The sequence below is a fragment of the Dromaius novaehollandiae genome, chromosome 7 (assembly GCF_036370855.1).
Source record: "Dromaius novaehollandiae isolate bDroNov1 chromosome 7, bDroNov1.hap1, whole genome shotgun sequence".
NCBI lineage: Eukaryota > Metazoa > Chordata > Aves > Casuariiformes > Dromaiidae > Dromaius > Dromaius novaehollandiae.
Window position 1 is genome coordinate 12,111,491 of NC_088104.1, and position 13,983 is coordinate 12,125,473.

A 13,983-nucleotide genomic window follows, 5' to 3' on the forward strand; every position below is an offset into this window, starting at 1 on the left:
AGGTGAATGTTTAAAACCTGCTTTTTCTACCTGCACAAGATTTCCAAGTGAAAAAGGAAAAATGCCTGGCATTTTATGCATGTAATTTTATCTGACAGACTTACTAGCTTGAAGACCTACAAGCCAAAAAACCCCCAGAGGGATCAAAATTGAATCAGTTTCCTGTATGATGTGTTAAAAAGAATAAAGCAGAAAGAGAATTCTGGAGAAAGGAAGAAACCTTGTGCAGTTCACCGTGGCTGGATAGGTAGATTATCCCTGAAAAATCACATTTTTTATGGCTTTATCTTCTATGGCTACAGTCAAGTTTTGATTGTAGCAATAGTGACACTGTATAATAGAAAGCAGCAATAGCAGTTGATTTTCACAGCGCCCCTGCAAGTGCACAGCTCTGGCTGTAAGAGCAATCATCCCTTAACATATGCATTGAACAATTGTGATACATGATTCAGCAAGAGGGAATAAAATTAAATGAATTTTTTATAGAGTATAACTGTCCTTTATTGAAATAAGAAACAGTGGGCTCCCAAGAGCAATCTCTCTCCCTTATTTTGCCGTTCTTCCAGCACTTAGCATTCTGTGCAAGGCACACTTGAACGTTACCTTTGATTAACTACAGTTACTCTGCATCCCCATGAGGGTTCTGCCTCCTTGCCTTTGAGAGCAATGGATTTTCCCGGGTAGGCTTCATACTAGGAGATATCAGATAATTTTATAAAAAGATTTAAAACTCACTTCTTTTAATCTCTGATCTTTTGTGTGCAATCCAAAAGAAGTTGTTGCTAACTTCTTGACAAATATGGATTTTTTTTCCCTAAAATCAGTCACTGAGACTGCTGACTGTGCTCTGTTCTGGACCATATTCTGTACCTCCCACGGATTCCTACCCACATTAGAATACTTCCAGGATGAAGGAAGTAGTAGCATCTTAACTGATGTATTAGGACAAATTTGCTGCTCTAGAAAGCAGGGGAGCAGGAGCACAGGACCAGGCATAGTGTGGGCAGATCTCATACAAGCTCACACACGTGTTTCATACAATGCACCGGCTTGTCTAGTTCACAACATACTCTTGTAGCAGTCCTTAAGCCCCTGTTGAGTGCAGCTTGCCAAATCAGGCTGAATACTGCCAGAATTTTTTAAAGGTGGGTGTCCAGGGGTAAAATGTTTGCCAAAGAATAAAACCATAAAAATTATTTTCATTCTAAAAGTGCATATGTGGAGGGAAGGAGTAGAAATTGCTCTTGCTTTGCACTCTTTCCAGACATTTAAGAAGGTTAAAATGCTTTGCAAGTAGCATTCACTTCTGGACTTTATGCCATGATTAATCTGAATTACGATACTCTTTTTCCAAACGCAAAATGCAAGGATACAAAAATCCTGAATCATAGGATGTCTTAGAAATAACATCCTACTGCTAAGAAGCAGAGTAAAAGTACCAGATTCCCTATCCATATGAATCATGCCCGTCATTTAAGAGCATATGCCAAAGGTTTTTTACATGCAAGTGGCTATCTTTACCTTTCAAATGCACACTGAAAAAGAAAATTCCAGTACTGTTCATCATATTCCCTTTTTATACATAAAATAATTCCAATTATTGCTGGCTGGAAACAAGAATTCCTTTTCATGAAAAATTTCAAGGCTCTCACATTTGGATCCTTTCCCGGAGGGCTGCTGGATAACTAGCTTCTCTCTCCCTCTCTCTCTCCCCCAGGCATGTCTGCACCCTGAAATGTGGCACAGGGAAGAGGTAATCAAGTCTGAGGAGAACCAAGCCAGCACATCTGGTCAGTTTGTCTCTGGATAAAGTCTAGTTGCAGAAAGGTTAACAAGCTTGGGCTCTAGCATGGCTAGACTGCATCTGGATCTGAGCCCTGACCAGCCTGCTCAAGCATCTACAACTTGGGACTCCCTATATTGCTTGTCTTGTACTTACTGCAAGGTCAAGGACCTACCAGTGTAACCTGCCTTGCCCTCTTCTCTGCATCCACTTTGGTATTTATCATGAATTCTATCTTCTAGTTGTGAAACTTTCTGAATGAAACTTGAAAATCGGCTTTATTTCCACAATGAATTTCCATCTCAAAGAAATAGCATTTTCTGACACACAATCCCAAATCAAAGATTTCCAAAAACCTGGGGAACAGTCCTTCTTGTAGGGGAGTGAGAGCAATTGCCAGTACTTACTTGCATTAAAAGTTGGTGGGATAGTCTTACTATATTTTTGTTTGCAGTGCTTGGTTTTTCCCCCCCCTTTTAAAACAGAGATCAAATTGTCCTGCTTACCTGAAGCCTGGACCTCCATGATGTACTGGTGTAAATCTTGTCCTTGCTGGATGACTTCAAAGGTCATGTTGTTCATAGCCAACTTCCGCTCGGTGTGGCGCTGCAAACGTTGCTCAGCCAGAGTGAGGTCTTCCGTATTGAAATCATTCATTTGTCTCAGCAGATCTTCATTCCAGGCATCTAACTCTGCTGTAACCTTCATGGGCAGAAGACAGACACTGTATCCACTCAAGGTCAATGAAAAATCTTACTCTAAAACTGTGTTTGGATCATCAAACTATTTCATATTTTGAGTCTGAGCCAGAAACTCCTAAACCACAAGCCTGATACACCCTGCCCATGTAATAGTCCCACTTAACATTTTGCCCAGGTGAGGATCCATGACGAGATTATCAGTCCAATAAGGAGAACCTGACAGCTTCTTTCCCCCTTACACATTCCATAGGACACTGTAAGAGAAGACCAACTCTGTTCACATTGATAGTTAATGTTTCTTTATAAATGCAAATTTAAATGAAGAAATAATGCTGACAGAATTGCAAAACGATTTGCAATAACAGTGACCACATAATCCCCAAATGGCCTGAACGTTTCTGAAAACATTTTGCAGTGCGCTGTATGCTGCATATTATAGATGGAAATATTTACTATTATTATTTATTCCATTTTGATACAACTTAAATTATAAGGGAAGGGGGGTAAGGGGAATGGGAACTAAATCATACATACAGGCTAGTACTGTGAAGAATGCAATGGTTTAAAATTTTTCAAAATTATTAAATAAATGCCAGAATTCTGATTCATAGGTCAGTTCCTCATAGCTAGATACAGGAGAGTTAAAACAAGGTATCTAAATGCACATGCTGAAATGTTATGGTGCAGTGAGAGCTTCTCCATTTCTCACTAAGAGTGCTTTTCACTGCCTGCGTGCAGTGAGGTACTTAATTTCCTAAGCAGCCAACTTTCCAAGTTTATCATTCAGTTTTCCTTCCAAACAAGCATACATTACATGCAAGGCAGACAAAGAAAGAGAACCCAAAAGGACCAGCTTTCACCCCTTCTCACATTAGCACGATTGGGAGCATACAGCTTCACATCAGAAAAGAAACACAAGCACAAGCCTAGGCTCTGTTTGGAGAGAAGCAGAAAAGTGGGTTTATTTACTCAAGCAAGAACCTGGGATCTTAGCTGGAGGGTTAAAGGCAGAGTGTGGACATCCTGAGAGCCTTCCGTTTTCCTCCAGCTTTTTCCATTGTCCATTCCACTCAATTACCTTTAAATAATAACTACCTTTACAGTCTCTTTGGCCCTATTCCTGATTCCAGTGGACTCTGATTCACTCACAGTACTGGGAATGTGGTGGCTTATTGGCAGATTTAACAGTTACAGAGAAATGGCCAAAGTAGATGCTGGAGAAAGATTTTAGTAGAAAAGAAAGGGTTTTAGAGAAAGATCTTGTGCTAAGAATAATCAGAACTGAGGTGGTCTTGACCTCATTTCAAACTACTAACAGCAGAACAAATTTAGAATAAGTGCAGGTTTCTACAGACATGACAATAATACTTAAGATTCAGGGCAAAGCCCCTTCTGCTTGTACGAGTTAATAGAAAAGCATGTAACATGAGAGGATCAGAAAGAATTTGTATTTTTATGAGCTATTAAAAATATTGTCTGTTGGACTTCATCGCATTGATTGTCAGGCTACTAAAAGAAACATTTGAAAATCTGCAAGGGGCTAATCAACATACTTCCCAATTTCCTGTAGACATCTTTAAATTCCCATGCACGTGCCCTCAGGAAGATGTCTAAATGCATTTTTAAGTGACGGTAATAGAAAAGATTAAAACAATCACAGAATGTGTCCCACTGGTTTGCTTGTACAGCCATGGCACTAGGATTGGGGGGATCTGATCAAAACAGTATCTCTTCATTCTGTTTATGTCTGTGGATATCGTTTCCAGGACAAATCTCTTGGAGGGTTGAACTGTCAGGTGGGCTGAGGATGGACATATGAAGGAATCAGCAGATCTTCCCAGATCTTCAAAGATGCTGGGATCCAGCACATCTACACAACTGTCTGTGTAACTCTTTCTGTCATGGTGCAGCTTCTCTTAGTAACTTTTCCACTTGGCTATGGAAAGCACACTGTGGCAGCATTGTTTTTATCATTAAATCTATGATAATTTCTGCTCACGCAGAGAAAAATGGCTTTTGCTGCCTGTACTGCTCTTTGCCCTTTGGCCCATCCAAAACAAGTCCCTAGCAAAGAGGCATCCATAAATGTCCTCAAGAGCGATTGCCTCCCAGCGAGCCAGGGCTCTGGACTGCTCACATTGGCAGCCAGCTTTTGCCAGACTCCCCACACATGAGAAGCTGCATCTAAAAATATGTTTCCTACTACCCATTGCAAGGTACTGAAGGGTTTATGCTCTGTTATCCACATTCCCCTCTTCAAATCTGTGGTTTCCAATTGATAAGGAAAGGACATTACAGGCAGGCACGAGGAGATAAACTCCTCAGGATGCAAGGCCAGACCAGGGGGCTCCGTGTTGTGCTTCCAGGACTGGGAACCAGGGCTAAGATAGCACAAAAACACCTGGGTGACTCTGGACTCAGATCCGTCCAGCTGGGCTTGTAAACTCAGAGGCTGCTCTGCCAGGGCCAGAAATGCAGCCACCAACAGAGGGCAGAAGGAAGGAGTGACAGTTGTCTCAGAGGGGGTGCGGAGGAACAAGGGATAATTGTCCCGGGTGCTGGTTAAGGGGAGGAAAGGAAGGACTTGGGCACAGTGAGTGGTGGAACATCACCAAATTTCTCAAGTGAAGCATGTGTACAGGAAGGTTGGGTACATTGCTCTGAATAACTCAGACAAACAGATGGTTGGAAGGGAATCTAAAGCAGACGAAGGCAAAGAAGCAAGAGCAGAGCTGTGATAACAACCCCAGTTTCTTGAATCCCAATCTGCTGTCCTATCCCAGAGACTATGCTGCTTTGCATATCTCATTAAGACACTTCCTTTCCTGTCTGTACAGCCAATGCCTCCAAATCCCAGCACTGTCTACACTTCAAACTGGACCATTTGGAAACAGTCCCACAGTCTGAATTTGATTCCCTAACTGGTTTGACCTGGGTAAAGGGAAAATGATTTATTTTTCTTCAGGAAGAGGCGGTAATTGGGCTGTTCTGTTAACTACAGATGTGTATTTTTCAAGACCAAAAAAGGACCTTGGATGCTTTCACAAAATGACTTAGGCATTGACATCTCTGGTGACACTTGGCCTGCATTAGATGAACGTGTCCTATCTCCTAAACTGTGGTAAGAGCCAATTCCATTGGGCCTCTGTCAAGAATCAGGACATTTATCTCATAAATGAGGCTCACTTGGCCATGAACTTGTTTCATTCCCTTTTGACCCTTATGAATGGCTGATTAGAGTTTACTCTGTTCATCTTTCGGGTTTTCGGTGGGAAGAACTGATTGCACTTATGTTTATTCATTTTCCTTCCCAACGTTTGTGATTTTAAATAGACCTCAGCATCCTTCACTTGCCTAATCCAAGAGGAGCCCTGCTATGAGAACAGCCCTAAGCTCTGCTCTGCCCTGCCCTGGTATGAGAGAGAAATCGTACTAAAACAGAAGGGCCACGAGAGAGCAACAGAGGCGGTGCAGAGGTCTGCATAAGCATAAGCAGCAGACTTATTCTAGAGTGCCCATGCTGTTCAAAGGAAAACTCCACGTGTGCCTTTCTGTCACAGGCCAGCAACATAGCCCTTCCTTGCAGGTGATATGAAGTTCCTGGCCAAGAAACAAAGCTCTAAATTGCCAAATGTAACTAGCAAGGTCAAGTGACCCCAGATACTAATGAGAAAGAAACACACGATGAAGCTATTCACTGGCAATAAACCTACAAAGCAAGATTCTTCTTTCTTCACCTGAAATAAATGCTTCTGCTACCATGATAATGGGAGGGGAACCGAGAGACACAGGTAGTGATCCCAAGCTAGCAAGCTAACTGAGATACCCATATCAGTGCAGCAGGGACAGCACAGAGCTCATCTCAGCACTCGAGCAAATACTGGGTTTGCACTGAGCTTCATGCTACAATCGCAAGGCTATAATAGATACACAGACTATTCCAGCTGGGTCTCTGCTTTGTACAGTCACAGTGACCACAGTCTAGACCACACACTCCTTAGGGAGGCATCCTGCAGCCTAGAAGCTGGAGCTGCAGCAACTCAACGCACTCAAATTCCCTCTGCTGTGATACTGCTGCATTTGTTGCTTTCTGGATTTATCATTTTCCAACACCAGCAAATAACATGATTGAGGGGAGATGTTCTTCTTCAGTCTGGTGGCTATACAGAACAGGTGTACAGGTCAAACTTAAGAGCAATAATAGTAACATTAGTAATCCAGCCACCTCCCTCCTGCATTGCAGCCTGCTCGTGAAGTAGGCCAAGAAGCCTACCCCAGGTGTGGCAATTATTATTTACAGTAATTTGTTAAATCTTATCTATTTTTTGATGCTGCTGCTGAAGTTTTCTACAAAATGTTTCTGTTCAGCCTTGAATGCTTCTTGCTTGCTTGGCCTAAATTCAGTGTTAAACACCTAAAGCCTTCATGTTTAATGCCAACCAGAAAACTTGGTTTGCCAATTAAAGGAGGTGGAGAGCGAAAATGAGGAATCAGGCAAGAGAAAATAAATGTTATATGGTGAGTGAATCATATAGGAGCTGGTATTTTCAAGTATGGGCTGGGGAAGGACATATGAGGAGGAGGAGAAAGTTCTACCCTAGGAGCAGAAGCTATCAACACAAAGAAAGAGTGGGCTTGGGAGAGGGATCTGGAAAAGAGTAAAGATGCTTGAGAAGAACGTGCAAACGTAGGAGGCAGGTTGCAAGTGAAATGATGGTGCAAGTAGGAGGAGGAGCAAAGGTGAGAGGAGTGGGCAGAGCATGGGGATGAAGCAGGATAGGAAGAACAGTCATATAGGCACAGGGGCAGAGCTATGCAGAGCTCAGAACCAAGTAAAGGGAAAATCTACATCACTTCAAGAAAAAGTGGTGGGAGCCATGCATCTGGGATGAACAGAGAGCGAGGGTGGATGATATGGGAGGTCAGATGTGAATTAGGGAGGAAGAAGAGAAAGATAAGTGTGACTCCTAGATGGTGAGGAAGTGTCTGTGAGTGCAGAAAGAAACGGATTATTAAAGGACCAGGGGAGCCCAGACCTCTGAGGCACATTTGATGGATCTGGCACTAGGATGCCAGAGGTGACAGCACTCACCTCTGCTTTGGAATTCAGAGCAGGCTGGAAGAGCAGAGGACTGGATATGGCACTATTAGTGCATCTACAAGCACATTAATACTGTAGGTACATGGTGAAGGAGATGTCGATAGGAAAGGTCAAATGAAGCTGTCACTTTTACAAATCACACAAGCAGAAAGTTTGTTCCTTCTTCTCCGTCCTCATTTTGGGCTGACACTCCGCAATATGAAAATACATTCATCCGTTTTTTTGATAATAGACAGAGATGCCACACTGGCTTAGTGGGGACCTGGACCACTGAAGTGTGAAAAGGCTGTCACAGTGATGATTCTGCTCCAGTGATTTTGGCTTATGAATCCCCAAAATATCTATATAAACAACGGAATTCAACTCTGCAAGACATGGTACCCAGAACAGCTTGGTGCGTTACTTTCCTTAAAATGAAGTGTTGTGCAGTTTGAAAAGTATGTAGATACATATAAGAAAGAAAAATAAAAGCTCTTTAAATAGGAGGCATTACAGGATTCCAACTTATGAACAGAAAAACCTGAACTTTTTCTTATCATGACCTTTCTTTCAAGTGGGTATCAAAATCTCTGTAATTCGTATTTGTAATAAGGAAGCTCACATCTGAGTGTCAGCTATAAGTCAATGAGGAGTTATAAAGCACCTTCTACCTCCAAGCAGGCAGCCAATTCACTTGAAAGATTCTGCTAATGATATAAACCTGGAATGAGAAACTCAAGTGAGTTGTAAATAACAGTGAAGTAAACCACTGTCTGAAAGCTGGCTCCTGCTCCCTTCTAAATTCATGCTCAGGGATGGATGGGAACAGCCAGCAATTGAAATCAAGTCTGATAAATTAATTAGTAGGTGAAATTGAGCCAGAAAGGTAGAATGATACAAAATTAGATATCCAGCAGGTGAAAATTTTAATGATCACTGGGCTTTTTGAAGGATAGCAAAAAGTATACAAGACCGAATTTATATTGTGTACAGTGGGACCCCAATAATCCCTTCCAGGACTAAGTCATGGCCTAGAAACCATGTTGCTCTAGGACTGCAGAGAATTGGCTCTGTCTAGCACTGCACAGATCCACACGCACTGCAGGAAACAATACAATACACACAAGGGAAGGAGCTGGGCAGCTCCAGGAAGATGAAAGAGAAGTTTCCTTGAGGGTAACCAGTAACTGTTGCCAAACACAGACACCAGCTGAGATCACTCCTGTTCTCAGTCACAGAGTTGCATGAGAGACCCACAGGTGAATTTGACCATCTCTCTGCAAAAGATACAAAGAAAAAATAGGCAGAAGGACTCTGGATGGAGGTCACTCTGTTAGCAGTCACAGCTCAGTGCATTTTATCATTCATGTGCTATGCATTTTCTCTGCATTTTACTCTATGTTAGCATTTGCATAAATAATAGTTAATAAGTTGCTGAATGACTATTTCTGAAGCAAGAAACAAGTTACATTTGACAGATTTTACTGAGGATATAATTCTGGGATAAAACTGAGCTTCATACATATGAAGTGCTCAGTGGGGTGCCAGCACTGCTACTAATGTCCGCCAGCTATAGTCCCTTGAGTCTTACACCCTACTTCCTTGTAGTGGATCAGCTACCACATTCACATTGCATGACATCTCCTGAGTTACTTGGTTGGCTGCACAAACTCAGCTGGAGTCTGGATCATATAGAAAGTCCAACTATATATTCCTAATGATCCTGTCCTGTCTTGAAATGTGCATTGACTTAGTAAAGGAATAAAACATACCAGGCATCAAAATTAGACACGTTTCCTAAACAAAAAAATGGGTTGTCATTTTATGGTTTTAAAACCTAAGGTAGATAACCTCCCACGGGGATAACTAGGCTTTCTCATGTTTCTATTATGCCTGTTTCCAGGTGCTGGAACAGTTTGGATTTCATATACTTCACCCTAAGAACCCAGAGTGTAAATATCAGTCAATATAATGAGATTAAGGCAAGAAAGCAAAGGCAGCACATGCTATATGCCTGTGAGTTCATATCCAAATTAATATCTGCCAAACTCGCCTTGACTCAGATACAACACAAAAGCTGCCTGTGCAGCTTAGAAGCCCTTAGAAGTCCTAACTGAATGCAGCTGGTTTGTCCCACCAAAGAAAAAGGCAAGTGGTTTCTCTTTAGGTAAAATACTTTTCCTGAAGACAAAATGAAACAATAGCTGGCAGATATCCTTGAAGCACAGAAAAGGTCCAGTGATGCCTAAAGAGATGGAAGCAAGTGTTGCTTGTGCAGTATAGTTAATTCTGAACTTTATCGGGACTCCAAACCTCCAGCAGGAAGAGGAGATTATAGAAAAACTCATAAAACAGAAGGCTATGAAGCAGATGGGTACGGTGCAAGTTTAGGAACGAGTGCCAAAGGAAACGGTTATGTGGTCCATGGATGTGGTATGGATTTCAATATCTGGAGAGGACAGTAAAAGGAGTAAAGTTTCCAAAGGACAAATGACAGTCAGACGCTTCCTGAAAGAAAAATAAAGGCCAGTCATCTAATTGCCATTTGTGTATTTGAAAAACCCCTAATACTTTCTGCTTGCATTATCAGTTAGAAAGGAGAGGGAGAAGGTGGTGTAGAAAATGAACAGGATAAAAGATGTTTGGTACCACAGCTGAGTGGAAAGAAACATCACTGGCTGTAACTATTCTCTGAGATGGGGCTCTAATGCACAGCCTTCCCAAAAGCTGCTGGAAGCAGACAGGCTTCCACGGCTGCTTCTCTCTGGCTGCCACTAGAGAGATGCAAGTTTTTCCACTCACCAGAGCTCCCAGGGAAGGATCCTCAGCATGAGGGCTTCCCAGAAATGCAAGAAACTGAGAAATCAAGGGTGAGAGCACGGACCTGAGGCAAGGCAGGACAACACAGCACTTGACAAGATGGAAGAAGCACAGAGAAGCCTCGGGGTTCCCAGGGAAACCTACTGAAACTCTGACTCTATAGAACAAGACACGCCACCATTTTAAAGTGAGATCTACTTCAGCGTCTCAACGCAGAGAGCCTGGGGCAACCCAATCCCCTTGGAGCAAACCTGCCGCTGCAGCATAGCCATTACCCACTGCCAGCCGGCTCTTCTTGCTCCCTTCCTGCACAGGGGAAGGATGGGCAAGAGGTGCTCACTCAACCAGACTGGAAGATCCCGGCTGAAAATCCAACTTACTCAACTGCTCTTTTCAAAGCAGGCTGCTGATAGCTAAGCCTTTCGGCATGCTGAAAAGAGCTTCCCCTTTCCAGTCTCGGACAGCGCTACTTCTCACAGACTGCAGCCTGGCTCCAGCAGCACTGTGCTTTGGGCCCACTTTTTGCAGATGGTTTGCGTGAATGCAGGAAGGAGAAAGACTAACATGGCTGCAGCAGGTGGAGGGGTTTTGCTGGGGATACGATCAATATGGCACTGCTCTTTGGACAGATGGAAGGGGGCTTATCTACACTGGAAAAGGAGAAATTCATTTGAGAATCATATTGGTACACATTATTTCACTACTTTTAATCTATGCAAGATCTGGGCTATTACAGAAAATTAAAACCTAAATATATTTCCAGTTACAGCTCAAACTACTTATCTTTAGTAAAAAAGATATTTAATTTCCTGGTCCTAATTTCACCATCTTTTTCTCTTACAAGCTTAGAATAATCAAACATCAGGAATACTACATGCTTTTTAATTATGGTGATGAAAAAACCTTTTTTGCTTCTCAACAATGGGGTAAGATAATTTTGTTAATTTTGATAAGTTTCCTTACTGACTTGGAATCTTTATTATTCTGCTGAGGCAACTGACTGCAATCTAGTTTCTAAGGATTGTTACTGTGTCAGTTTGAGCCAATTCAGCTGTTGTTCAAAACACACAGCATAAATGTATCACTTAATATGTTATTTCAAATTGCCTTTCTTTTTATTATCCACCAAGCTGTTTTTCTTGTTTGATCACTAAATGTATATATAAAATTTAAGATACTGACCTGGATACAAATATTTTTCATTCTGTGTCCAGTTAAAAATTAAATGTTGTAATTATTTTAAAATAAGAAATATTTTATTGGAAAGGGAGAGCTTTCTAAGCAAAATCATCTACCCATGGGCTCCCTATAAAACATGCTCTCAGATTTTGTTGTAACATTAATCTTGTAGAGGGAATTCAGACGTCTTCATGATAAAAAATAGCAAATCTACAGTGACAATTAAGTGGTGATTTTCTTTAAAGTGGGATCCATGCAGGAACAAAACTGAGGGATCCACAGGGTATTCCCAGCACTGGCACCACATCATCTCCTGATGCCTCAGTTTCCTCATCAGTGAAGCTACCCATGGTGGCAAAGATCCTTGAGATCTTTGATTGAAAGACAGCGTACAAAGGGAAGAAATTAGAATACAGTGAATTCTTTTATATCTTTACTCAAAGTCAGCATAATTCTAGATTCAGACCTAGAATTTGCCATGAAATACAGAGAAGCTGAGATGTTAATGACCAGCTCTCATGAGTTCACTGTATACTGTCAATGGATATATTTGCATGTTCCAGGATCACTTGCAGCTTTTCATTTTTTTACTTCATTTTTGAAAACACAGGTGCCATTTATAGATATGTATGCATATATGCTTTCATGTATCATTCATATCTTTAGATTAAAAGCCATTAGGTATTCAATATTTGCCACTTCGCTGTATCAAAATACCTACTATTTTTAAGTATAGGAGATACTACAGTCTGGAGAGTTCCTGAGTTGTGAATGTAGCATTCTTAAGGCAACCACTGTTCACAGAGCAAAGTATGTTATTTGACATGAAATACATACATTTATACATAGACATACACACACACACAAAATACTGTCTCCCAAAATCAGGGAGGCTGTATGTAACTGGTAGGTAAAGAACAATATTAATGAAACTATTCCAATTTACATTAATAACAAGCACTGTAGAACAGTCTTTAGTACAATACCTAACTGCACAGCAACAGGAAAGCTCAGATATTCCTCACTGATCACTATCTCTGGCATCCAGTTATAGATTAAGACATCTAAAAATCCCTGTTCCCAGCCCTTTATTGCACTATAATTTATCATGTCTTGTCTTCAAACACTTACAAAGTGCAACACAGCATAGTAAGGCTCCCATTAATTATCAGTACTCGCCTTGAGATTACCTACAGATTTACAAACAATACCTTCAGGAATATATCATCATAAAACACAGAGTGCTGCATGAACTGAGCAATCAGCAGTGGGATATAGTAGGAGGAACACACCTCAGGAGGGACATAAGTGCTGACACATGGCTCTGGTGGATTCTGCACACAAGTTAACTGACATGTTCTTTTTGCACCATGTTCTATCAGAATTACAGCAAGTAATTAATGAGATTGGTTACAGTCTCTTTAAAGTTACTCTGTCCAAGAATACCTCAATTATTACTGCTCTGATGGGTTTTACATCCAGTGCTTTTGATTTCAAAATAGAAGTAGAAAACAGAACTGAAAGACCTTCTTACACAGGGACACAGAAATACACCCTAAGGCTTCTCTTATTCCTCTCTTTTCCTCCTTCCTTTTTATAAATCGACTGATGCTCAAAGCCTATCTTTTAAAAATTCTTTCCTTTGATTCTTACAAGTTTTTACTTAGCGGTTTAAAGCCACATATGTCTGTTTGCATACATCTATGCTTGTATCTGAAGAGACAAACCTCACCAGCAAGTGTTTCACAACTTTCAAATTCCTGAGTGACTAGAGTCAATAAAGAGTTATACAGGAGCATCTTATAAAGCTTCTCCCCAAAGCAGGCAGATATGCAGCACACAGGCAGCCAAGCAGACATGAATCTATTTCAGCGCACTCTAGTAGCATATCCCAAAGCATATTTTTAGCTTGCACATGTCGAATTTAAAACCTGTTTTTAAACTCTCTTTGCCACCAGGCAGCTGAGCACAATCAAACAGCTCTGGGTGCATCCTACAATGGTATGTTTGCATACACTCCCTCTCCCACAGCTCTACCTTTCTGAGGTCATGCAGCCAGCTCTTACCTCAATGGTGTACTGTTCAAAAATCCGGAGCTGAAGGAAAATGTCTAGCTTAATCTTCCTCTCATGGAAGAGCTCTTCCATCTGTACCTGGGCCTCGTCGAGCTGCTGAAGGACAGATTCAATGTGGCTGATGGAGCTATTGTGTGGAGTCTTGTTGTTGGAAACGGCTGAGTCCCTGTGGCAAGGCAGAGAGAATGGTTAAAGCTCAGCATTAAGGCAGGCAAAAGAGCAAAACTACACATTTGTGATTCTGCGTGCTGCTGAGAAGCAAGCCCAGACACAAAGGGCTGAGGGAAGGTGTATGCAACCCTCGTCTCTTCTACTCACTGAAATCTTGCAGTTCATGAGCTTGGC

At 41.6% G+C, this 13,983-nt stretch overlaps 1 protein-coding gene across 5 annotated transcripts in view; it reads right to left on the bottom strand.

The window, feature by feature from the left end:
• KALRN (kalirin RhoGEF kinase) overlaps window positions 1–13,983 on the bottom strand; it is a 526,992-nt gene that overhangs the window by 186,387 nt on the left and 326,622 nt on the right. For all 5 annotated transcript variants that reach the window (XM_064514688.1, XM_064514687.1, XM_064514683.1 and 2 more), the window contains exons 13-14: window positions 13,630–13,804; window positions 2,290–2,485 (exon numbers count right to left, since the gene is read on the bottom strand). In XM_064514688.1, the coding sequence (XP_064370758.1) occupies window positions 2,290–2,485; window positions 13,630–13,804 (371 nt within the window). The remainder of the gene's footprint in view (window positions 1–2,289; window positions 2,486–13,629; window positions 13,805–13,983) is intronic.